General features: G+C 36.3%; 1 protein-coding gene across 6 annotated transcripts in view; it reads right to left on the reverse strand.

Annotated features, from left to right (window-relative positions):
* LOC110020637 (dol-P-Man:Man(7)GlcNAc(2)-PP-Dol alpha-1,6-mannosyltransferase) overlaps window positions 1-27,262 on the reverse strand; it is a 106,268-nt gene that overhangs the window by 22,921 nt on the left and 56,085 nt on the right. For 4 of the 6 annotated variants that reach the window (XM_020718802.1, XM_020718803.1, XM_020718807.1 and 1 more), the window contains 4 exons: window positions 24,589-24,675; window positions 24,433-24,500; window positions 1,037-1,105; window positions 885-967 (listed from right to left, as the gene is read on the reverse strand). In XM_020718802.1, coding sequence (XP_020574461.1) covers window positions 885-967; window positions 1,037-1,105; window positions 24,433-24,500; window positions 24,589-24,675 — 307 coding nt within the window. The remainder of the gene's footprint in view (window positions 1-884; window positions 968-1,036; window positions 1,106-24,432; window positions 24,501-24,588; window positions 24,676-27,262) is intronic. The other 2 variants (XM_020718804.1, XM_020718806.1) reach the window with 2 other exon arrangements.

The raw sequence follows: 27,262 nt of genomic DNA on the forward strand, positions 1-27,262 counted from the left end.
CCCCCCCCTTTTTAAACGCCGACAGTCCATTGCATCCGAAGAAAAAAAAATCAAACTGCACTAGAATAATCATAGATAGCATCAAATAAATCGCAGTCCGATTCCCATTGGATATTTACGAAGGAGTATTCATGATAGCCATCTTGGAAAGGGCACTACTGAGCTTTCTAACCAACAAGGAATGCATACAAAACGGGTCCCATCTGCTGTTTGTGAAGACAAGCCTCCCAGTGTTGAGAAATCTGATAGTCCGAGGACCAAAACTAGTGTTGAGTTCTTTAGAGTATCAACAGTTTCATTGGCTCATCGAGATTCATCCCATTAAGAAGCAGAAAATTGTTCAGGCTACTCTCGAATCATGAATGAGTTAATACACGAGCAAATCATACAGGTCAGGCTCTCCTTTGTTGGAAGCAGCCAAGTCTTCTGATCGGCACTTTTCCTCACAGTTAAAAGTTGTGTTCGATGAAGTGGATGTCCCATTTCTTGAGTGAAACATCATATCAATATATAAAACTTGGGGCATTTACATACATACTATGCAGTTCCTATGCATTCACATATCTAACACATAAACTCTACCTTTTACATTTAAACCACCCACATCTTTCATATCACATAAAAAACTAGCACTATTTTAACTTTTAAAAAGGGAAATACATTATTGCCAGCATATATGTAAAATTAATAAGGTGTCATATACGTAAAAAATTACAATTTAGGTGTTAGATGTGTAAATAAATAGGAATTAAGTGGAATGCATGTAAATATTCCATAAAACTCATCTGAATGACAGACAAAAGAAGGAATAGGTTGTAAAAACATGGGCATACAAATTCTTGAATAATAAATGAGTGTAGAGAGGTGTATCAAAAATAACCTACCCATTTGATGAAGAGCTTTCATCGCATGTCCACCTGGATAATTATCGTAAGATGCCAAGAACATTATGGCCGAGCATCCGAGACTACAATCATCAGAGTATAAGCATAAACACATAGAGAATCAGTTCAAGCCATTAAGCTGATGTACCAACCTTACAAGCAAAGAACCGAGCAGCATGAGGAACAGCAGCCGCCAAACATTTTTCCTCCTATTATTGTACCTACAAAAGCAAGAGTTAGTAGAAAGACAAACCTAGTTCAATTAAATGGTTTTCAAAAACAGATCAAAGAAAAATAGCAATCAAATACAGTTCAGAAAAGTTTCCCAGTAAGATAAAGTAATAAACAGCTCAAACGTTTAAAAACTATGGAATGCAAGCGGGTGTAATGAATTCCAATTAATTACAGATGCATTCCAGATTCTATAAAAAATTTAAGCATACAAAGTTGTCTGCTTCATAAGAATAAGCATTGGCATCTGATTCAAAAAATGAAGGGAGCCACAAGAATAAGCAGATTAAGATAAAGTACATAGTCATTAGATTTCCAGTATGTGCAAGAAATTAAAAAATATATATATATGCTGTTAGGACGGACTGGAGCTGTGAGCAATAAAAATAATGTCATTTGAAGGACTGGTGTCAAAATCACAAAGCACTTCCATGTTATCAAAATTATCCATAAAAGAAAGAAAAAAAAAATCAGCGCAACTGCTGGATTTTTTGCAATCTTTAAGACGTTAAGCTCATGTTATTTTGCTCCTTAAATGATGAAAGGATGAACCAATTTGATCTTACATTTAAAGTTCATTAAAAGAGAATGGTCATTATCCGGCTCAGACGGCAATAGAAAAATTCATAACTTAAAATATAAAAAAATAAAAAAAAATAACTTTTGAAATTGAACCAAACAAATCTAACTTCAGTATAGATTTAGGACCTGAGGTTTTGATTTTCTAGAAAGATATTTTTTAATGAGTTAACATTCTTGTAAATCATTCATTTTTCTCCAAAAGAGTAATCTTATATAGTAATTTTAAGGAATGAAGGAGAAAGAAAATGGAGAGCACAACCATTCAAAATGATGGCCTCTCATAATGTTTATCAGCCTTTTAGCAATCTGGGCATGTTTCAACTTCTCTCTTAGAAAAACCAAATCCCACAATCAACAACACTTCGAGCCCCCAAACTTCACCTCACATTCTCCCTTCTTTCCCGCAGCACTAGAACCGAACATTGTTCTCTTTCAATGTTCGTATAACCTACTATTCCCCACTTCAAAAGTATCAAGATTCATCAGCATCGGCAAATCATTCCATTGCTGATTTGTCTTCTGTTTCCATTGTAGCAAATATTGATGCAGCCATATCCTCTCTTCTTCAATGTAAGATGATCAAAAACACCAGCATTGTTGCAGGATACCAGTACCAATGTCCATTCTTCACATGAAATTTTTATTTTTCCAATGCACAAAGGGCAAAGTGAAGTTATGCTTAAAAGCATTCAAGTCTTGAATATAATCTATGCATATACTACATGTATATAATGGTCATCTAATAAGCCAAACTTATACCACATTAAGTACTATTTTTGCAGCCAATATAATAATATGTTCAATAATATTAATCTTTAGTTATTCAAAAGCAGAAAATAATCAAAAGATCAAATGGCATAAAAAATTAAGTGATATAAAATTATACTTTAAAATCATGAATATACGTGTGAGATTGAGCAATCAACTAGAAAGGCAGTTTCACTTGTGTGTGTGTCTGTGTGTGCGTGTGTGTGTGTGAGAGAGAGTATGAAAATAAGGCATTAAGAAACATTCTCAAGAAGAAGCTTGTGAGCGCGAAGCTACTTGTGCCGATAACATGAATATGAAAAATATATATGAATTAGTCAGTGAAAGAGCGAGAAGGAAAAAATTCACCAAAAAGTGTCTAGTTCTAGCAGCAGAAGTTAGAGAACCAGTGTACAAATACATGACTAAAAGAAATAGTGAGAACTGAGTAAAAAACAAACAACCACAATGGCTAAATGAAAAATCGATACTCAAATTTGTAACCAATGATTGAATCCCATGGTATTTAAAACTTTTTAACCTGTGATATCAATTCCTAAGGAATTTAAAAGGTTGGTAAAATATGAGATCAAATCCTCCATTATTCTAATCTTTGCAACATCCCTTGCAGTAATAACCTATATAAAGAGGATTTTACTGATTTAAAGAAATTTCTTTTTTCTAAAAAAAGGAGCAGCTCTCTTTCTCATTTCATGCAACTTAAACTCCGTTCTTTCTAGAATTTTATATGGTGGTGAGAACTATAATGCTTTATGGCACAAAATGTTGGCCTGTAAAAGAGAAGCATAAAATAAAGTTAAGTGTTGACAAGATGAAAATGCATAGGTGGATGAGTGACTTTACACTTAAAGAAGAAATACGAAACACAGATATCCGTGACAGGGTTGGAGCAGCACCATGTTACGATTCGGAGCGGAAATTGGCATAATTTTCCACAGAAATCAAGACCAACAATTTTTTTCTTCAATGGCATCAAATCAAAGAAAAATAACACTATCTCCCACAAACACATAAGATAAACACCTATATTTCGAGAGTTAGGCGGTGTCTTCCAATTCCTCAATCTGAGAGGTAGGAAATCTCTCTCAAACCCTAACCCTAAGACTCCAAACACAATCTCACGCATAAAACTTAACTCTAAGCAATTAAACCCTATTTATACTCAACAACAATAATAATAAAATATCAATTTTCCCTTAGGCTAATAAAAAACAAAATTGTCCTTAGGCAGATGCATAACAATGCACCCCTCCCAAAAAAATACATTGTACTCAAGGTGGAAAGAAAATGAAGGTGTTTCTCCTCCAGTACAGCCATCTATGTTTCTTCACTCCATGCCTCCTCTCCACACACTGTGGAAACATGTAATTTTCGATCCTTACAATGGTGTCTGGGGGAAAACTTCTCATCACACAGAAAACATTACCTCTTAACTCGCATCTTCTAAATCTTTGCTTCTAGAACCATAGAAAGAAGGTTTTGCCTCATTAACGATAGGTTTTCTTCCATAGAAACCTATCGTTAATGAAGGAAAACCTTCTTTCTATGGTGGAGAACCTTTCCTTCATCCCTTTCCTAAATCATCTACATTCTTTGTTGTCATCATTCTCTGGCAAATTTTCGATCACAAAAGCTAGAAACACTTGTACGTTATAATGTCTTGAAGGTTTCGATTTGACTGCACACCGAAATTGGAACATGAGAAAAAGGAAAGCTTCTGGTCTCTATATGTTGCATAAGATGGAAGTCTCGAGTCCCTATACACTGCGTTGTTCACCTCTTACCAAGCTCTAATCGAGACTATGTCGCATCAATAGAATGAGAGGAGAAAGATAGGTGTTTTGGGTCTCTGTATATCACGATCCAATCGTTTCCTTCTCTGCCAACTCTCTCTGTCATGATGGAGGCGAAAGATAGGAGATTCAGGTATCTATTGCGAGCCTGTTATTGCTTTCGAGTCTCGATCATGACTCTATTGCATAGACAAAAGTGGGAGAAGGAGAAAGAAGGGAGATTTGAGTCTGTCGTGAGCTCGATCAGTAGGTTAACGCAGAATTATTTTCAGGCAGCAATTCTTTCTTCTTCATGAATAAAAACACTCTAGTATCAATTTCTTATGATTCTGAGCAGAAATCGGCACAACTTTCCACACAAATTAAGGTAAACAAATATTTTAATTTAGTAAAATCAAATCAAAGCAATATAACACTAATTAAATCCCAAGAACACATAAGATAAGCACCTACAATTCAAAAGGTAGGCGATTTCTCCCAATTCCTACAATTCAAGAGATAGAAAATCTCTCACAAACCATAGCCCTAAGACTCACCATAATAATCTCATGGATAACCCTAACCCTAAGCTATTAAGCCATATTTATCCCCAACAATAATAATAACAAAAAAACAGTGGATGGTTTGTTCAAGCTATTTGCCCTTAGTTAGGTGTATAACATTCCAGTGGCAGATAATATTAGAGAGTGTTGTCATAGATGGTTTGTTCAAATTTAATGTTGATCAACAGATGAACTTATTAGGAGAATAAATGCTGTAGATTTGATTTATGATAAGAAAGGAAGAGGTAGACCTAAAAAGACTTGGGCATTTTGTATAAGAAATGACCTTAATTTATAAAATTAAATGAAAATATGAAATTCAATAGGACATAATGGAGAAAAGGAACTCATGTTATTGACCCCACTTAGTGGCATAAAGGCTTGTTGTTGTTGTTGTAGATGATAAAGTGAAAAGAAATTTGAGTTCATCTGAGTAGTCCTTGTGGTTCCAAGTTTTGTTCGATCATGTGTATCCTAGGAGAGAAGGTATTGACCCCCTTTTAAGTCTTGTTGGCAAAAGGTTGTAATATTTTAATTTCAATTTTAATATTTCAAAAGATCTTGTTTTACTTAACGTTGAATCTTGGAGGATTCTTGATGGATGATCCCTCTTACTCTGAGAGAGGATAAATAAGACATCCAAGCCATGAATGATGTGTAAAGTTGAAAGCACTCTGACTTCGTATTTCAGGATGATGTTCTGAATGGATTGTTTGGTGAGTTATGTAGTGTGCCAAATCAAATAAATCAACTAAGGAATTATGGAAGTCTATGGAGCAGAAATATAAAATATAGGAAGTCGGTGCCATGAAATTTCTAGTGGGCCGGCTCTTGGATTTTAAGATGGACTCCAAGAATATGAAAATTCAAGAGTGGGTACTCCAAATAATTCTCCAAGGAAGGCATGCATAGGGAACTGTTCTAAGTGAGAAAAGAATTGAGCAATGAAGAGCTCATTCTTAGACTTTGGATTGGAAAATTAAGAGATTGGAGAAGATAACCAATAAAGAAAAGGACGATGAAGTGGAGCATGGACAAGGTTACAAAACCGCGAGGGGCACAAAATATTATGTGCTATGATAAGTCAAAGCACTTACGTCATTGACATATTATTATTAGAAAATATCTCTTAACTAAAATCATAATTGTTTCTCATGTAAAATCAAATGAGAAGACAATGAATCTGTTGAAGTGTTGAATAGAAATCTAACTGAAATTATCAAGAAAAATCGGTGATGCAGGAGCTAAAGTTCCGCATAAACCCACAGAATCCTGTAGAAACACATTTTCGTGATTTCTGTGATTGCAAGAAGAGCCGAGCACGAGTCCCCCCAATAAAAACCCTGTAAACAGAATTTTCAGACCCAGTTATCAACTTCAAAAAAATCATTTTCTATTTCTAGCTTTATTTCATATTCTATTCTTTCTAATTAGGTCTATTTCATCAAAGAAGACTAATTGTGTTTTTTTTTAGGACTTTGCTATTGTTATCGTATTTAGAGATGTTCTCTGTTTTAAGCTCTTCAGTGTATTGTATCATCTTTCATTTGCAAGTTGTGTATTTGTATCCAGCTCAAGAATAGGTGATGGATCCTTCTCACCGCACATATCTGGTCATTTGTCATTCAACCAGTTGTTTTAAGCCAGGACAGTCTCCGAACATCATTAATCTCCCTCCAACTCTGTCGATCGCCCATATTGTTAGGTGTGTCAAAAATTGACCAGACACGCTAACACGACTCGAACTCGACTCGAAATATCCAGGTTAGGGTTGACCCAAATTTTTTTTAGGGGGTTCAGATCAGAGAATTCAACCCGTTTATTATTCATGTCAGGTTCGGGTTGAACCCGAAAATCCAAACATGACCCTAATAAGCAAGAAAGTTCGGAATGGGTTCGGGTTAGCTGGTCAAGCTTGGGTTTGAATCAAGTTCAGGTTTTAGTTTTCACCCCATTTATTACTCAGCTCGTGTCATTTTCTGGGCAGACTCGAAGCCGACCCGCTGACCTGAATTGACACTTCTACATATTATCATCCCCTTACTATTCCACAACCACTTCCTTGCTAAATCTATTTCCCAAACACCTTCTAGGTATCCTAAAACAGTATCATCCGACAATTAAACCTTAAGGATTTATTTTTGTTGCACCAAATTTAAAATTCCAGAAATAAAAAACCCCCATAACACATATCCAAACCATTCCTACTGTAATTTCTAACCCTAACCTATATTGTCAAAATCCAATTTTCCTAACTCCACCAAAATTCCACCCCGAAACCTACTAACAAAATCTAAAGCCTTCGACCAATCGTAATTTGCAATCCTACATCCACTAGAAAATTGATCAGGAGGTAAAGACGTTATGCCGCCAGGAGAAACACTCAGTGAGGTATCCAAGAATTTACTATGGTGGATATGAAGCGGGAAATCATCCTACTACAACAGAGGCTTGCCACCTTTCGAAGAAGATAATCCGCTGCGATCCCCCATAGCCACAACAATGACCTGCCAGTTTGTGAGGAAGAAGTGAATACCTTTCCCCAAAAAATTTCCAGTGACAAACTAATATGGGAGAAGCCATAATTTTGGAATGAAGATTACTTTGTCAGATTTTGATGATCGCATGAATCCAGAAGAGTTCTTTGAGTGGCTCCAGGCAGTGGAAATTGTCTTTGAGTTTAAGAACGTCTCACCGAACATAATGGTAAACCTAGACGTCATTGGGCTGAAGCAGAGCACGTCTTAAGGATCGGAAAATTTTGAGAATCTTTGACAAAAAAAAGAAAAAAAAAAGCACTACTTGGTCTAAAGATGAAACGAAAGATGAAGCACAAGTAAATGTTAATTCATTACAGACGAGACATGTTCTTAAGACTTCATTACTTGAAACAATATGATCTTTCAGTAGAGAAGTACACAGTTGAGTTCAAGCGGTTTATGTTGAAGTGTGGGCTAGTGGAGCCAAAGAAAAACACCATATCTCGAAATTTGAGGGGCTTAAGATCGTCCATTAGCAATGTGATACATTTGCATCCTTAATAGATATTAAAAGATGTCCAAGCCCTAGCCTTGAAGGTGGAAAGAGAATACAACAGTATCAGGTCAACATCACCCTTCAAACAGAATTCAGCAATTGAATCGGGCAGTCAGAGTACAACTATTGGAGCATTCAAGCTAGCTGCTCTCAAAGAGAAACCAATTTAGCGGAGAGAAAAGGGGGAGCCACCAGCACTTCCAAATCCACCCCGCCAATAAATGCTTAAAGTGTCGTAATTTTAGGCTCATGGCATCTGATTGCTCGAACAGGAGGGCAATATCTTTCATTGAGCAGAGGCAGTTAAAGAAATAGACAGTGACATAGGAGAATGAAGGCATCAAAAAATGTTTCAACTTCCGACCAACAACAAAGATATGCTAGTGATTCAAGCTGAGCCCATGGAGAAACTCCAACAAAACTGGCATTGGTTGTCCTAAATGGTAGTGAGTCCAAGGATCCGGCAACAAAAAAGAGGCAGCCTATGTTGAAGGAGTTGTTGGATATCTGTACTAATAATTTACCTCTTGGGTGATTGCCATTGAGAGTGGTCCAGTCTGTCATAAGTTTCATTCCAATGTCGGTTCTTCAAGATAGAATTGTTTATCAAATGCATCATGGAAATTACAAGAAGTGTTAGAAGCAAGATACAGATTTAATAGCAAAAAACTTGATTTATGAGAATATCAGTCTATGTGAAGTTCTAGCTCTATTTGTGAGAAAAAAAAACATAATATTTATTCTATCAGGATAGACTTTGCAAGGCATACATGTTTTAGAGTATTCTTAAGTGAAATTGAGCATAGGCTTTGTAGTGGAGCTTCCTCAACGACAACATCGCAACAACTTTTTTATGGTGGTATATCAATTCAATAAGCTTCCAGAGGAGGAGCCACTCCTAGCCACGGAGAATGAAATAGTAGTTGACGTTGTGCAGAACCCGCAGAATCCTGTGAAATCTCAAATCTTTGTGACTACCACGATTGTGAGATGGGTCGAACAAGAGTCCCCCGCCCGTGAAAACCCTGTTTATGAGATTTTCCACCCTCATTATCAAATTCAACAAAATAAATCCTTTTCTAACCTAATTTTCTATTCATTTCTTTCTAATTAAGTTTATTTTTGCAAGGAAGACTTTTTTTCATTTTTATTTTTTGTGTTGTTTTGAGGACTTTTATTATTTTTGTTGTGTTTAGAGAAGTTGTTCTATGTTTGGTGCTCGTTGGAGTATTGTACCCACTTCAATTTGTGAATGGCATATATGTATCATGCTCATGAACAAGTGGTAGATTCTCCTCACCGTTCACATAGACCCATTCATCATTCAACCCCGCTAAATCCTTTTCCTAAACACCATCTAGAAATCCTAGAACGATATCAATAAGACTTAAACCCATGAAAAATGAAATCAATGCGACAAGATAAAACATAGATTGTGCAAACTCCTAATATAAATAGCTAGCACAAATAAAATTTTAGTAAGGTACAACCCCTAATACCAGACAATAAAATTTTAGTAAGGTAAAATCCCTAATACAAGACAATTTGGTTTTACTTCGTTTTAATTCCATCTAGTGGGATAAAGGCTTGTTCTTATTGTTATTGTTGTTTTTTAATACCAACTAATAATTAATTCATAAAGTAAAACATGGGTATTAGCATATCACAAGCCAACAATTACTTCTAAAAGTCCCTCTAAATGTAAACATTCAATATTAGAATTATAACCCAAATAATAATAACATGATTGAACCAATTAAAAAGAATTAGCCAGAACTTATGACTGCAAATGCCATAAGTATATTCCCATAAAATTTATGTCATAGCAATTTAAGCAAAATATAGGGAGGAACCAAAATATCAAAATAAGAAAAACAAGATCTCAAAATGAAACGGATAGATGACTTTGCGCAAAATTAGAAGTCAGACTTTAAAGAATCACACGTCCAACTTACATAAAATTGAAAACTACAGAGAGAAGTTCACTTGGTCAAAATTCTTCCACTCTATAGATACCTTGACATCAGCTATAGTAGATATGGTTGGAAAAGAATCAATTAAATCTAAATTGAGATTAAAACCTCAAAAGATAAGCTTCACTTTAGTTTTAGTTTTAATAGCACGATGTAGAAAAATCAAGCCCACAAGTCTCCTCAATTTCACTAAAAGGCAGGTCACGAGAAACAAATAAGCACATCTTAATAGTTTCAACAGAAAAATAATAGCTTAGGGCTTATTTGGGATCAATTTGTATTTTAATTTTGGTTTTTATTAAAAACATGTTTGTTTGATGCTTTTTTTTTCATGTTCTAAAATTTTGTTTTTAAAAAAAACTATGAAGATTTCCATGAAATCTACCAAGCTTAGATAGAAATTTAACTATTATGAATTGAACATATGATATTCATCAAGTAAATTAAAATAAAAATTATGTGCTTCCCACAAAGTAATTCACAAGCATGTTTGTATCACCAGCAAACAAGATATATCTGAACTTCACCATCAGCTATGAACACAATCTTATCATCCAAAATAGCCTTAGAAATATATTGTATAGAAGTATCTTATAAGGAATTGGATGTAAACTCATAAGGAAAAAAGGAAAAGCGAAAAAAACAAGGAATTAATAGCAGGCTCATAATATAACATCAAATTAGACATTTTGAAACTAAAGTATTAAATAAAAAATTTTCATGAATATTCAATTTGTGCGCATAAGTTTGAATGAGCTGCAAAATTTAAAATGGTGCCTAGAATTCAATTCCTTCAAAAAATTCCTGATGAAAGCTTTTTTGGATTTGAATGCGTCATACCTTCATTATTGGGTATATATTTCATATACTAATTGTTCATGCAGGCAAAAAGCATATAATTTTCATTAATAATAGCCAACTTTTTACAAATATACAGATACCGAAACTAGTTGGGATGGGCGCAATACAAAAAATAAACTTTTTATTAATATAAAAAAGTAGTACAACACGACTCAATAAAAGGAGATAAAATAATAGACAAATCCCTAGCTAGAGCTATAAGATGAGATTCAAAGGAGGTAGCAGCGTCGGCGGGGTGAGCGAATGTTGGGTGGGTAACGGGATTGTGTGTGGTTGGTTGTAAGTGGATTGGAAGGCGATATCGTGGAGGATGTAGGGGTGGTGGTAGAGTGGTGGAGGAATGTGGGGGTGGTAGGTGACTAGTGGAGTAGTAAGGAAAAGGGATTGATGAGAAGCAGTGAAGGAGTTTGAAGTTTACAACACCACCTCAGAGTAGGATACAACCAAAGCACCACCTGCCATCGATTACCGCCTTAACAAAAGGGAAAAAACTTTGGAGATTAGAAAACAACTCTAGTAGAATTGTCTCCCACACGCTCAAAGGACAACTATTTATAGCCTCCAACTTCTACACAAAAGAAAGGGGAGTGGGGAGGTAAAAAGAATCCAGAAGAAAGACTTTTCCAAAAAACGACGAGTGTGAAAGGTGCGTGAAGCAGCCCTGGATCGCGAGAATTCGCGATCAGGCAGCCGATCCCACACACGGGATCGCGATCCTACTCGTTGTAGTCTAGCGATCCTGTCCCGCACACCCGCGAAGCTTCACCTGGTCGGGATCAAAGCACCTCAATGTTACGGGGCACATCAAGCGCCTACGTTGAATGTGGCTAAAATGTTGCAGTCCACACGTAGGTTAATCTTATACATGTTGTCATTCAGCTTCTAAAATATTCTAAAACGGCATAAGCTTCCCAAATGATCCTACAAGAAATCTCCTCTTTTCAACCGAATCCATATGACATTGCCTTCTTGAAACGTCACTTTCTCTGGATTTGTCTGTGCTTGGTATTTTCAATTCTGCTTAGCCATTTCAAAATGGAGCTTCTGGATCTCGTAAACTCGTTCGATGGCATCCTTCTTGATTTCTAAGGATGGCAGGATCAGCACCAATTCAAGTGATGTGAGTAGATTGCGCACATATACTATCTCGAAGGGACTTTGTTCTATAGTTTGGCTAACGGATAGGTTATGGGAAAACTCAGCGATAAGATCACACTATTTTATGTTTTCTCCCACAAAACACTTTAGGAGATTACCGAGGTTCCAGTTTACTACCTATGTATGGTCGTCTGTTTGTGGATGTGCTGTCGAGCTGAATTGGAGTTTGGTGTCGAGCTTTCCCCATAATATCTTCCAAAAGTGGCTCAGGAATTTGACGCCCCTGTCGGAGGTGATGGCCTTGGGAATCCCATGCAGCCATACAATCTCCCTTAGTATAGAATGGTGATGTGAGAGGCATCTAGTGTCCGATGACAGGGTACAAAGTGGGTCATTTTGAAGAATTTGTCTACTACAAGCATTACAGAATCTTTGTTTCTTCGAGCCCTTGGAATTCCTAGCACGAAATCCATGCTAACATCCACACACGGTGCCTTTGGTACTAGAAGTGGTGTGTATAATCCAACATTCTAAGCTCTTGTCTTGGCCAGATAACAAATCTTGCATTGCTTGACATGTCATTCTACATCACATGTTAGTATTGGCCAAAAAAAGTGTTCTCTTACGAATGTAAGAATTTTGTCTCTACTGATATGTCCTGCTAGTCCTCCACTGTGACCTTCCTGAACAATGGTCTCTCTTAGTGAACATCAGGGGATGCACAACTAACTCTGGTTGAAAAGGTATCCATCTGTGCAGTAATATTGCCCTGTTGGCTTCTCCTGATATTGCTCTCATATGTTTTTGAAATATTCATGTCTCATATAGATCCTTTATGACCTCGAAGCCCAGAAGTCGAGCATGCATGAATGTTATCAATAGGGGTCGCGACTCAATGCATCTGCTACGTGCTTCTGGCTTCCCACCTTGTGTTTTAGCCCAAACTAGAAAGAGGCTAGAACTTCCACCAAGGTGGCGTGTTGTCCCTTTACGATCATTTATAACCTCGAACCCCACAACTCGAGCATGCATGAATGTTATCAATAGCTGTCGCGACTTGGTGCATCTGCTACATGGTTCTGGCTTCCAGCCTTGTGTTTTAGCACAAACTAGAAAGAGGCTAGTAATTTCACCAAGGTGGCGTATCGTCCCTTTAGTTTGCTATGGATGTTAAAGAATTTTAGGGCATCGTGACCTGTAAACAGTGCAAACTCATTTGTCAACAAGTAAGGACTATAGTGTTCCAGAGCTCTCACGATGGCGTAGAATTCCTTGTCGTAGGTTGAGTATTTCCTCTTGGTCTCGCCCAATTTTTTACTGACGAAAGTGATACAATGTCCTCCTTCGCTTAGTACTACTCCAGTCCCCACGTTGGAGGCATCACATTCTACCTCGAAAAGTTTGTTGAAGTCAGATAGTGCTAGCACAGGTGCTTGAGTCGCCTTTTCTTTCAGTGTGTCAAAATTGTCATGGGTTCTTGCTGTCTAAGTAAACTCCTTACATTTTAAAAGTTACGTCTGAGGGAGGTGATAGTGTTGAAGTTTCTAATAAATCTTCGATAGAAGGATGTCAGTCTTAAGAATTGCCTCAACTCGGTGAATGATAGTGGTACGACCCAACTGATAATAGCCTCTATTTTTATGGGATCCATCTAAATGCCTGCACTAGACACGATGTAACCCAAAAAATATACCTGGCTTGTCATGAAGTGATATTTCTTTGGATGGACGTATAGTTGGTCAGCTAGTAATACCTCAATCACTTCCTTCAAAAGATGCAAGTGATCTCCTCCGACCGGCTGTATACTAGAATGTTGTCAAAATAGACAACGATAATCTTTCCAATATATGGTCGGAATACCTAGTTCAGTAATCTCATGAAAGTTCTAGGCATAAAAGTCCACTCATAAAGGTCATCCACTCGTCCCCTGGCCTCATCCATATCTGGTGATATCTGCTGCCTCAATGTAGTTGGTCCAAGATATCATCCAAGCGGGGTATGAGAAATCAATACTTAGTGATAATCTTGTTGATAGCTCGGTTTTTGACGCACATCCGCCATGATCGATCCTTTTTGGGCACCATCAAGGTCGGAACCACACACGGGCTGGTGCTTTCTCAAACCCCCTTGCAATGAGCTCCTGCACTGGCCATTGTAGTTCTTCATACTCTACAAACCTTAATATGTAGGCTGGTCAGTTTGGCAATACGGATCCTAGTATAAGGCCAATGGCATGTTGAATGTCCCTTAGTGGTGGCAACCCCTTTAGTAAATTGTCGATCATAACATATTGAAAACCTTGTATCAATGGTTGCAGTATTGTTGGTGCCTCTCTTTCTTCTTCGCTTCCTTCCAGAAGGACTAATGCTAGTGTTACAGGGGCATCTCTGACCGACTGCAAGAAAATGGTACGAGGAACTAATGTTGTCTCTGTATTGCTACCGCCTTTAAAATCCTTAGTAGGTAGTAAAACTATACGTTGCCCATCCTTCTTAAAAGAAAAAATATTTTTAAACCCATCGTATTGCGTTTTGAGATCAAATTGCCAAGGCCTACCTAACAGAATGTGACAAGCGTCCATAAAAACCACATCACACCATACATGTTCATGTAGTAGGTCTCTGATGGATAACTCGACTAGTCATTGCTGATCTACATGTATCTCATTTCCCTTCTTCAGCTAGGTAAAGAAATATGATTGGGGATGTTTTTGTACGACCAATCCTAACTTATTTTACCATGAACGTGGATACCACATTCTCGCAGCTGCTACTATTGATGATTAGGCAGCAGACCTTCCCCATGACGGTGCACTTGGTGCAAAAATGTTATGCCTTTGCCAGGATTGGTCCCTCAGGTCAGACTGTAGTAATCAACGAACGACTAGTGCTTCTCCTTTGTCTCCATGAAGCTGAAGCTCTTCTTAAGGACTCTCCTTTGATTCCTCATCAACTACCTCGACGACGTCTTGATCTGTGAGGGTGACGACTCGACTTGTTGGGCAGCTAGAGGCAATGTGCCGTAGCCATGATATCGGAAACACTCCTTGGCTGGCACCGTATTGGAAACTATCTTCTTCTGGCAATCCCTTGTCCAATTCTGTTATTTCCTCCCGAGGTACCCTTGTCGGCTGTAGTAGGTGCAGGTGATTGCTTGAAGGTGGAAGTCTGAAGGATGACTGTTGTCTGCTTTGCTTCTGCTGTCTCTCCACCTTAAGGGCTAATGTTTGGACAACCCCCAATATCCAGTATGGTCGTATCTATACCACATTGCTAATGGTAGGTTTTAAGCCTTTGAGATATCTGGCAATCGTGTGCTCCTCTGGCTCTGTCCGTTCGCACTTTAGCTGCAGGTGGTCGAACTAACGTAAACTCCTCATATGATAGATCTCATTGCTGCAAGTTGTGGAGTTTTATGAACATGTTTTGGCAATACTGCAGTGGAAAGTATTTTTTCTTCAATCTTCTTAAGTTTCTCCCACTTAGTTATCTTTCACTTCCTTCCCTTCTCCTCTACCTTTGTAGATTCTACCACCATAAGGAGACATTCTTCTTTAGACTCGCTTGTTCTAGTACGTCTTTAATTTGAAGATTCATTTGACCGTTTGCAGCCAGTCGATAAACTCATATCTTGATGTCAGTCTCTCTGCCCTTCATAAAGGGCATCATCTCTTAGCTTCCTTTGATATTGGATACTAAAACAGCAAGGCTCTTTGTCGTTGTGATCTTCCTTGTGGAACAGATTAAGATCCTCATTGTTGTCTACTCTACAACTCTCTCGAACATGGTCGAAGGCAATCTATTCCTAATTCTTGTCATCTAACTCGGCTAGTCTCTGTTGCAAACGATGAATTTCACGTTGGATCTCTTCCCAAGTAGAGCCTGTTGTATCTATTCGTAGTGGCATGGCTCAAGTTGGGAATTGGAAGAATAAAAAGTTAATGGAGCTGAATTGGGTAGGGTCGGGTGATAGGGAACCCTATGATAGAACTATGATTGAGCTAGTTCTGATACCAAATGATACTGAAACTAGTTAGGATGTGGTGTGATATAAAAAGTAAACTTTTTTATTAATATGAAAATAGTGGTATAACATGACTCAACAAAAGGGAGATACAATAATAGACGAATCCCTATATAGAGCTATAGGAAGAGATTCGAAGGCGGTAGCGATGTCGACGGGGTGAGCGGTCATTGGGCATGTATGGGTATGTGTGTGGTTAGCTGTAGGGAGATTGGAAGGCGAGATCGTGGAGGAAGTTGGAGTTGTGGTAGAGTGGTGGAGGAATGTGGGGGTCGTAAGTGGCTAATGGAGTGGTAGGAAAAAGGGATTGGTGAGAAGTAGCAAAGGAGTTTGAAGTTTACAACACCACCTAAGAGCAGGATACAGGCAAAGCACCACCTGTCGTCAGTTACAACCCTAACATGAGGGAAGAGACTCCACAAAAAAGATTAGAAGACAACTTTAATAGAACTGTCTCTCACACACTCAAGGGACAGCTATTTATAGCCTCCAACTTTTACACAAAATGAAGAGACTGTGGAGGTAAGAAGAATCTATAAGAAAGACTTTTTCATCAGAAAACAAGTGTGTAAGGTGTGTGAAGCTGCCTCTAGATCGTGAGGATTTGCCATCAGCCCCCCGATACCACGCGAGGGATTGCGATAATTCTCCCTGCAGTGCCCCGATCCCGTCCCGCAATCCCGCGAAGCTTCGCAGGATCGGGATCGAAGCCCCCCGATATTAAAGGGCATATGTCTAGCACCTGCGTCATATACTCATGCAAAATATGTAAATGATAAGGACAAGTAATAAAATTCTAATATGGATCCCAAGGGATTCTAATAATGACCTATAACTAAATCCTAAAAGGTAAAATTTTTATGAAATTAAAAGCATGCAAACCACACAATTTGATATGCCTAGTTTGCTATCATTAAAATTCTACCATATCTCACCAAATCTTGTGATATTAATACGGCATATTTTTTTTTTAATGAAATCAAATATCTCTTAATATAATTCGATAAGCTCCCTCTTCATACCATATGAAGCCCATATCCTCCTCAATTCTTCATGTTTTTTTATTAATAACCTGGATAGCAAGAATTACACAAACACTCTAGAGTTGCCACATAAACCCTCATGTTGGCCGAAATCTAAAAAAAAGTAAATATCTGCTACAAATAACCATTTAAATAAACAAGATTTCATCACGTTGTGAGGACCACTATGTTATTCATTCCTGCATTCTTTATATGCTAAATATCATTGAAGCAACACATCATATTTTAATAATGTAAATGATTTTTCACCCGCTTGTCATCCACATAAATACTTATAATAGGCCAAATTATTTTTGGCCAATATTCCCTTCGATTGGATCAAATTGCCTAATATAACAACAAATACTAACCAATTTCTGTCTCGTTAAGATAAAATCAATGCTTTGAAGCACGAGATTAATAGTTGCATTGCAGAATGGGCACATATTTCTTCAGTTAAAGATCAAAACCTCCATTTCCCAAATGTCCACATAAACAACAAACCTGTTCAAGCTCACAAATTACACCTTCATCTTCCTCCTAACCGCTCAAATCCCAAAAGATTCATCTGCCTAATCATCCACACAATTCCTACCAGCCTATTATACCTATGATAATGAAGATGTTAAGCCCAATTTTGTGCTTAAGCATAATTTAATCTCCGAGATTACATCAGGCACATAGTTCAAGCTGAAGTTTGAGGTTGTGATCGAGCCAGAGTACCAAATCATGTTAGAACGTGATGTTTAGACAATGCAATACTTTTTCTTATTCTCAACCCCTTGATCCTTCAAAAGGAGCGAAAATATGCTGCCCATTCTCCAATGTTGTTGTGTTTCCTTCAACAATCATGTAAGTTAATTTTATGTTACCACTATTACAATCAAAATGAATAATGAAATTTTCACCTAACAAAATAATCTATTAAGAAATTAATATAATAATTGGAGGTGTAATTAATGTGAAAGGATAAATAAATACAATTCATTAAGTAAATTATTGAAATAATAGGTTAATTAAATATATTAAATCAAAATTAGGTTCAGTAATTACATATTGGAAAATCACTAGGACATTAAAATAAACCTATTAACTAAATCAATAAGTGATTTATTAGCAAAGTCAACAAGTATTAATTATGATAATAAATTAGTACAAGTAGATAGAGAAAGAACAATTAATAGATAAATTAGGATAAATGGTTTAATAAACAGTTTTTTAATTCTATAAAAATTTAAATTTCAAGATAGTCTGAATAGCTCAAGATAAATTAGTTATTTGCCATTTAGTTATGTGAAATTTTGAGTTTGAGTGATGTAGATCGAATGCATCGATCTTGATCTTCATTTTAGATGCTTTATGATCAATATTTAATGCGGAGCAAATATTTTTTTCTAGTGATAGTAGTTCAACCACTGTACATGAATATGCATACATTTCAAGTTAAACATTGATAAATTTAAAAAAGTGTCATGACCCAGCCTGGGGGCTTGGAATTACCAAAGCGGAAATAGATGGTCAGACAATGAAATTCAATTTTTATCATTCAATAATAAAAATAATCATCCAAACAAACTAAAATAGCCACTACAATTAAAAATTAAATCTTTTTAACAGTAAAGCAGTTATGAATGTACAATTACCTTTCTAAAATGTTGCTTGTGTCTTTCTATAAATATTTTTTTATCTATCAATCATTTTCTAGTCAAAAGCTTAAACCAAAAAATGGTAGGTTGTCATTGTGAATTATTGACAAACTTAATGAATGCTCATATTCCTAATATTATACTATTATAGTAACATAACAGAATTTAAGATGCAACATACATGTTGGTTAAGGTTAGGCCAGTATCAAACTGTTTAATCACCAAAGTATGATCATACAAAAATTCATATCATTTAAATGGTCATACATATCTTATATATGATTTTATGTAATATTTGTCACAGAAGCACACTCTAAATTGCACTAATTTATGTTTTTTATTATCAATATCATTTTTTCAGTTTACATGCACAGACTTTAGCATTCCTAGCTAGTGCTATAAAAGAGTGAACTTCATTAAGCAATCATGCACATACAAACATAATTTATTTTATTCATGTGTTATCATTTGATATATCTTTATAATAATCAGTATATGCAATTGATTTTAACATGCGTAGAAATGTATGGTATACATTTCAACTATGACCAATACAATCTATAGAGTAGATAACTCATGAGTAATCTGAAGTATTAATCAACCTAATAAATTATTTATATTATTTAATGCATTTGATTTAGAAAAAATTAATACTGTTATTGCACAACAACAACAACAACAACAACAACAACAACAAGCCTTTGTCCACTAAGAACGACCACATGAATCCTTTTTCTCTATTGTGTCCTATTGAGTGTCATATTTTCATTTACATCTAATAGATTAAGATCAATTTTTATACAAATTAGTACTATTACTGTAAATTAGAAATAAGAGTACTCGCATGACTTGATTCATTGTCTTGTATTTTCATTCAATAGTTACGTCAGCTTTTCTAATAATATTAATAGTTTAAAAGTATATTTAATTTTCCAATTTCTTTGTCCAATCGTCTTTCATGCCTACGTTTATCAACTAATATGAAAAAAACATAGGAATATATTAATTAAACTATAGTTTTTTTTAACATAATCCAACATATTTGAATAAGGCTTTAGGTTTAACTTTATTTATAAGATTAAAAACCTTTCTAAATAACTAAGTCAAAACACTACTTAAAACCCACATCTTAATTTTATTTTAGAGTAAAAGACCTGGACTATTTACATGAGTCTGTTTTAGTCCCAAAGTTCATAAAAAGGCCAAAATAGTCTCAGACACTTTAATTTGAGATTGAAATAGTCCCTATGGAGGACTAGAGGTCAATTTTAAAATAGTCGAGGACTACTTTGACACTTCTATAAACTCTAGAATTAAAACAGCTCAATGTAAATAGTCGAGGACTATTTTGGCACTTTACTTCATTGTTTAATACTTGAATGATTTGCAAACGTTTTTTTTTTTCTCCTAGTATATCACTCGATCCCAACAAAATAATTTATACATAATCAATAGTAAAAATCAAACCCTTACTTTTCTATATTATTTTTTTTTCTAAAATTCAAAGCTAAATAACTCAGTTGAAGCAATCGACCTCGCCAATAGCTTGAACTCAAGCCTTATCCACCATTGCACATCTACTCTTAACAATCCTGACTCAAAAAATGACAGTTTGAGGAGGCAAGATGCCCAATATCTCACAAGCAATGTTCGCTCACATTCTAAGTTCGAGTTCATATGCTTATTGTTGATAGTGCTTGCTCGCCCTACCATGCACAAAACTATCTCTCTAGCTCGCACTTCCATTACCGCAAATTGGTTTTAGTTTGTGATCGGCATGCTTAGCTTCTTTGCATGGGCATCTATTTGACCTTTGTTTCCGTCGCCACTTGTGCTCCACCCACACATCACTTGTGATCAATCAACTCAAGCTCTTCACTCAAGATCGATCCCAATTCCCCTTTTGATTTACTTCTCACGTCCGTTCTCACTCTTTCATTCTTTCTGATCTCAATCACAGTTTTGGAGAAAGATGCCCCTTTGATTGTTCCTTCATCTCTTCTCGATATTTCTTTTTCAATTTATCCTATACTCGATCATTGAATGTAATTTTAGTAGCAGTAGCTCTAGTGACAAAGTTGTAACTATGGGTGATCAAATTATTAAAAGGTGTGAACGTTTTAGATATCTCAGGTCTATGGATGTTATTAGTAGAATTCAAGTTGGTTGGTTGAAATGAATGAATTCTTCATGCATATTGTGTGATAGAAAAGTACCGGTTAAACTGAAAGGAAAATTTAATATGATGGTGGTGAGACCTGCAATGCTCTATGGCCCTGAATGATGGCCATTCAAAGAGAAGGATAAAATTAAGTGTTGCCGAGCTGAGAATGCTTAGGTGGATGATGGTGGGTGATTGGTTTTACACTTAGAGACAAAATGCGAAATGAATATAGCCATGATAGGGTTAGTGTAGCTCTAATGGCGGACAAAATTAGAAAGAGACGTCTTAGATGGTTTAGTCACATTAAACGTCGACCATCTTATGATCCGATTACGAGAGTAAATGTTTTAGATTCGGATTATGTTAAGAAAAGCAGAGATAAACCTAGAAAGACTTGGGCATGTTATATAAAAAATAATCTTATTTATTAGAAGTACATGAAATATGACACTCAATAGGACGCAATGGAGAAAAAGGGCTCATGTAGCCGACCCGAATTAGTGGGATAAAGGTGTTGTTGTTGTTGTATGCTTGATCATTTCCTTATCAATTTAGTCTAATGTGTGCTAGCCCACTTTTATACATGTGGTACAAAAACAATATTAGTTTTTCGCAATTTTGTATATTTGAGCTAATCTTTTTAATAGCCTCTATATCAAGGTCAGGGTCACTTTTAAATTTAGGGTCTGTTTGGGGCAGCTCCAGCTTATCCAGCTTCTGCTGATAAACAGCTTATCCTGATAATCTGCTGATGAGCAGCTGATCCAGATAAGCAGGCTGCCTGTTTGGTTTGCGTGTTTAGAAAACGGCTGATTCTGGATAAATGATTATTCTGCCCTTGTTGATAAGTTATTTAGCTGTTTGATTTGTGCGTTTTGTAAACAACTTATTTACAGACTTTTTTAGTTAAATAAACAAATTTTTAAAGCTCGAATTATAAACGAGCCGAACACGAACAACTCCTTGTTCACTCGTTAAATAAAAAAAAATTATATAACTATTTATATAACAATATATTACATATATTATTTATATAATAATATATTATATATATTTAAATAATATATTATATATATTTATGCCTAAGTTTAAATCATAACATTTCATGTGGCAATATGGTTAGTGCATTCTTTTGTATATATTTGATCCAATTTCGAATCTCATACTTTACATCTATTTTTCTCAATTTAAGTTTAACGAGCCAATTTCGAGTCGAACACGAACACACTGTTCACGAGCCGATTTCGAACACGAGCTATTTCGAACGAGTCGAACACGAGCCAAGCCTGAGCTCGCTCACGCTCGGCTCGTTTACAGCCCTAATTGCAACACAAAATAACAACTCTCTGCAAGTTCAAAAGAGATAAAATGAATATATTCATCAAACTCAAATATCTCGAAACTGATTGCAAACCAGCAGAGGAAAGGGGTTTGCTCCGTTTGCAATCACCAAACCATCCTTGGAGACTGCTTGCTCTTGAATATTTCAAAATTCCATCACCTTTTTCGATTACCCTCGCCATTGCTAAGGAAGCAAGACATCTTATGGGACGCCTGGCTCCCAAAACAAGCAAAGAAAACAAGGCACCTTCGCACTTTCGTTGCAACCGCACTATTATCTCCTGCAATAAAGGAATGACCATACATCAACAACATAATGCATTAACTGACCCTTTCTTAGCCTTTTTAATCAAAGCAAGACAAATAATGAATTAGATAAAATTACGTAAAAAAAATTAAAAAAAACAAAGCAATAGATCCCGTAAAGTATTAAACCCTTCATGGCTTTAACAATTCCAACTATCATATGTAAGTTCACGGGGCCACAATGCTGTAGTTCAATCCACTTCATGGTCCAGTAATAAAAAACAGAACCAAACAAAAAATTATTCCCACATGAAGGAATGAATAGCCTCACTAATCACTTTAAGCAGCAAGACCTACAAAGTTCAACCACCTGAAAATACCGCTGATAATGATTCCTAAAGGTAGTGATATTTATAGCTAAAATGGAAACGACAAAGCTGGACAATCGGATGTGGAAGCAAGACAATCTGAAAAACTCTCGAAATAATAAAAGATGGGAATGAGAGGAATCAATCTTTAAGGCAGAGTCGAATACAGGATCTGGGACCCTTCTTCAAAGGCGGCTACTAGCGCGGTGAGGAGATCAAAGTAGAGGAGCGGGTCCGGGTGTTGCTGAGGGGCCAAGGCGACGATCGTATTTGCTCTCGGAGTTCCTTTCTTTCTTCTCAGCTGCGAAGGGCACCGAAAGAATTTTTTCCAAAACGTTGATGGAAAACGCGGGCCGCGGGGTCGATCCTGCGGCCCGCGTATAGTATAAATTGTGAACGACGTTCTCTACCCCGCAGCAGTAACGCGCGAAACAAACTTTTGCACGACGTTTTCAAAACGCTGAACGCAGATATAAGCTGCCCCAAACGCACCCTTAATAAGTATACAAATGAAAATGCTAAGATGTATGCATTGTAAAATAAAAAATAAACAAAATAATAAATAATTTTTTAGTCATTAAAAGTAGTATCTACTGAAAGTAATAGAGTAGTCATTAAATGGTTCGTCTCCGCCCATACATTCAAATATGCTAAACATAGGCGTAATTTGCTAAAATTTATTTTTTTTGTTTGCCTATTCAAAAATAATATTGATTACATGGAAAATGTAGTTTCAAAATCTCCATTTTGCATGTGTTCTACTTATGACTTCATGAACATATGGAATAAATGATTAGGTAGGTTGTAAAATAAAAGTAGAGTGATTTTATTTCAAACAGCGAAAACAAAACATAGCTGTAGTAGTGCCATACCAAATTTACCAAAAGTTCATGTCAGTATGGCCATTGAAAGGGAAGTCAAGGTCACCCGGATAAAATTCTTCTATGTAGTATGCTTGTAGAGAATAAAGTTGGTGTTTTTGGTTATTAAGAGACAAGAAAGCATGATCAGAATAGAAAATAAAGTCAATGTAAAATATAGTGAAACAAAAAATAACCTGGCTACAAGAAAAAGGGCCTGCTTAAACTAGAGTTTAATGCTTATAAGATATAAAATAGAGTCGAAAGAATTAATATGCTAAATCACAATAACAGCATATATCAAATGATAATAGATAACAAATATCAAATGATGAGGGTATGCATTATCAATCTCAATCACCAATAAAAAGTAGGGGTATGTACATACATACCACCCAAATCTTATGTATTTTCATATCTAACAACTAAACTTTGATTTTTACATTTAGACCACCCAAAATTTTCATATCACATAAAAAATAACATTATTTTAACTTTTAAAATAAAAATGTAAAATACACCTTTGCATGCAAAGGAAGGTGGAATATCCGTACAAATTGAAGTTTTTGTGTTAGATATGTAAATACATGAGAATTGAGTGCATGTACATATTCCTAAAATGTAACACCAAAAACTTAATTTTATACATATTTTTTACCAAATTCAAATCATCATAACAAAACATCACAATCACCTCATATATAATTACCCGCCTCAAACTTTTCATACACCTAAGGCACGATCAAATCATCGTGAACAACATAAACTCAGGCTCTACACTAGCTTTTATGAATGGAAAATTTAACCTGACATTTGAAAGCCAGAAGCATAGAAATAAACATTGGAATAATAAAATTCACAATACCTCAATTGAAGTTGTGCATACATGCATGCATAAACTAAGATGAATAATCATTATGCGATCATAGCCTTTAAGTTTCCAAAATTTTCACATAGTTCAATAAAATAATAGACAGTATTTAAAGGTGCATACACTCTATTTGAAGCAACTGCTGCCGATACATTGAAAATTGGAACAGAGCAAATGATGAAACGAAGTTCCTGCAGAATGCAAAATTAACTAAAAAAGGTCTTAAATAAAAAGAATGAGATAATAATAGACCATCAAAATATTAGCCATATGAATAACCTTGTGCGGGAGTTTCGAATAAAGTAAAACAAAAGAGAAAACAGGAGCAAAGTATCTGACCATTCTCCTATCAAGTAACACACCTAGCTGAAAAGTGAAAATAAAATAAAAGATTACATTCTTAGTGCCAGAAAGTGTCCATCATAAAAACAATTAAAGAAAATATGCAACTTATTACATCTGCGCAGTGCTAAAAAGTTGGAGAATTTCAAGGATAACAGGAATCTTTAGAGAATTTTATTATTTTTCAGGGCATCTCAAAAGTAGTTAACGCTTGCTCATATTGCCAATTCCAAAAAGAAGTTGGTCAAGAACTAAACTCGAGTACTGCAATTTAAATATCATAAATGAAGCACTATAAAGTTGATCTAAAAAATGCATTTCATGAAAGCCATAATCAAACTTCACTAGTGATGGTAGATATTGTAGGTTTTGAGAATTAGTGGAATACTTTAGTGATATGAAAGCGGGGTTTAAAATAGCTTACATGAATCCTAAATAGGAAAGACATGATACATATATGTCCAAGATTACAATTAATCAATTCCTAATAACTACCCAGAGATAAAAAGAAAGACAAAATAGAAAAACATAATACCTATATTTCCAATATTACAGTTAATACATTCCTAATAACTACTCGAAGATAAAATGAAAGACAAAAAAAAGGAAGAACAAAACACCTATGTCTCCAAGATTACAATTAATCAATTCCTAATAACTACTCCAAAATAAAAAGGAATTACATAAAATAGGAAATAACAGAAAAGGAAATGAAATAATTCCTAATAATTTCTAAAACTCTCTCTCAAATTGAAGCATAGATGTCAATCATGTTCAACTTGGATTTCAAATCATCAAACAATGGGCGAGGAAGATACTTTTGTGAGGTAAAACCTGAAGGCTTCATCCCCAAGAGCATTTAGGGATACATCTAGTTGACTGTGGTTGTCTTTGGCTGCAATTTTTATAATTTTTGTAGGTAGGTGGAAGGCTGCTACAAATAATGTTGCAAGGAAGTAGACAATCTAGAGAGAAATCTGCAGGATATGGCCTATAAGGAAAAAGCCCTAGAGGAGGGTCTGCTGCAGAATAAGGTTATGGAGGAGGGCCCGAGCAGGAAAAGGCTCCCAAGGAGCTCTTCCTGCAAGAAAAAGCTCAGGAGGAGGTTCTGCTGCAAGAAAAAGTTCCAGAGGGTCTGCTACGGGAAAAGGCTCCGAAGAAAGGTCTGCTACAAGGAAAAGCTTTGGAATAGGACAAGCCGCATAAAAGCTTCGGAAGGCCAGCTGCAGAAAAAAGCTCTGAAGGGCCAGCTGCAGGGAAAAGCTCTGGAAGAGGAGTTGTCGCATGAAAAGCTTTGGACGAGGGTCTATTGCAGGAAAAGTTTTGGAGGAGAGCCTACTACAGAGAAAAGCTCCAGAGGATGGCCTGCTGCAGAAAACCCGAAGGAGGGTCTTTTGTAGGAGAAAAAAATTACGACGACAAAGGAGAAAAGAGGAAGGCATCATTTAGAGGAAGGCGCCATTTTCTTGAAAAGAAAGAGAGAAAAAATAAATAAATAATCCTCCCCAAATGAAGATCCTTTATGGACTTGAGAGGTCAACGGTCCAAAGGAGAATTGACCAGAACCAAACAACTTATTCCACCTAATCCTCAATAGAGTCTGACGATCAAGAACGGTCCAAGTAGGAGCCACCAAAATAGTTGTGGATTTTGAGACCGTTGTGAGACCTTTAGCAATGGTTGATTTGGTCAAAACCTTATTTGTTGGTTTCCCATGGAGTTTGTGGTGTTCAGATCCTCTGGTCTGTGGAAGGATTGAGATAGATGTCGAACCTCCAGTGGCATCAAAAATAGTTTTGGACAGAAGCTCAAAGGTGGAGGAATCAGTCATGGCTCCAACGGAGCAAAAGGAGAGAATCAAATGCCGAGGCATGGAAGGAGTCGATCCCTGCATCTAGACAGGAAAGACATGGATCAGTAAAGCAAGTTGAATATCCTTCAGCATAATAATAGCACTGATCACATGGATGGCACAAAGATCCATGTCTTCAAAGATACTAAAAAGGTAAGTCTCTGCAGCCTCCTGAAGCAAATCAACGGCAGAACTCTAAAATTGGGGATCGGTCTTGAAATTCTGCACAATTTCAACAACGAGATGCTGGAAGGGAAGCTTACAGATGAGAAGCTCAGTGCTCTTCTGGGACATCCTGATCTCCATCAGCGAAACTATTATGGGACATAAATGATGGGTTACTTTAAAACAACGATCGCAAGAGTCAACTGCCTGGCTGCCGAGCTGCCTGGCTGCCTGGCTGTCTTGGTTGTCGATTGCTTCATTGGAGCATTGTCGTTGATGGACTTCCAAGTGGTTTGCACCATCAAGGTGGTTTGGGCTTATTTTTGTTCTCTGCAAGAAAACGGGGGTAAGGATGTTATGGTCCTTCACGGAAACATGACAGGAGGGCCTATAGGGAAATTGAAAATAAGCTCAGACTGCCTGCAGTAGAATATTTAACTGTTTCAGAGGTCAAAGAGAAGGGTTGTCGAGCAAAAGAAGAAGGCTTGATCGAAGGTCGTTGGGTGTTGTTGAGGCAAGGAGAAGAAATCAACAAAAAAACTATCTGCTGCAAGAAAGAGCCAAGGAATGGCCTTTAGGAAAACTTTTAGCTGC

This window comes from Phalaenopsis equestris, unplaced genomic scaffold (assembly GCF_001263595.1).
Source record: "Phalaenopsis equestris unplaced genomic scaffold, ASM126359v1 Scaffold000105, whole genome shotgun sequence".
Classification (NCBI taxonomy): domain Eukaryota; kingdom Viridiplantae; phylum Streptophyta; class Magnoliopsida; order Asparagales; family Orchidaceae; genus Phalaenopsis; species Phalaenopsis equestris.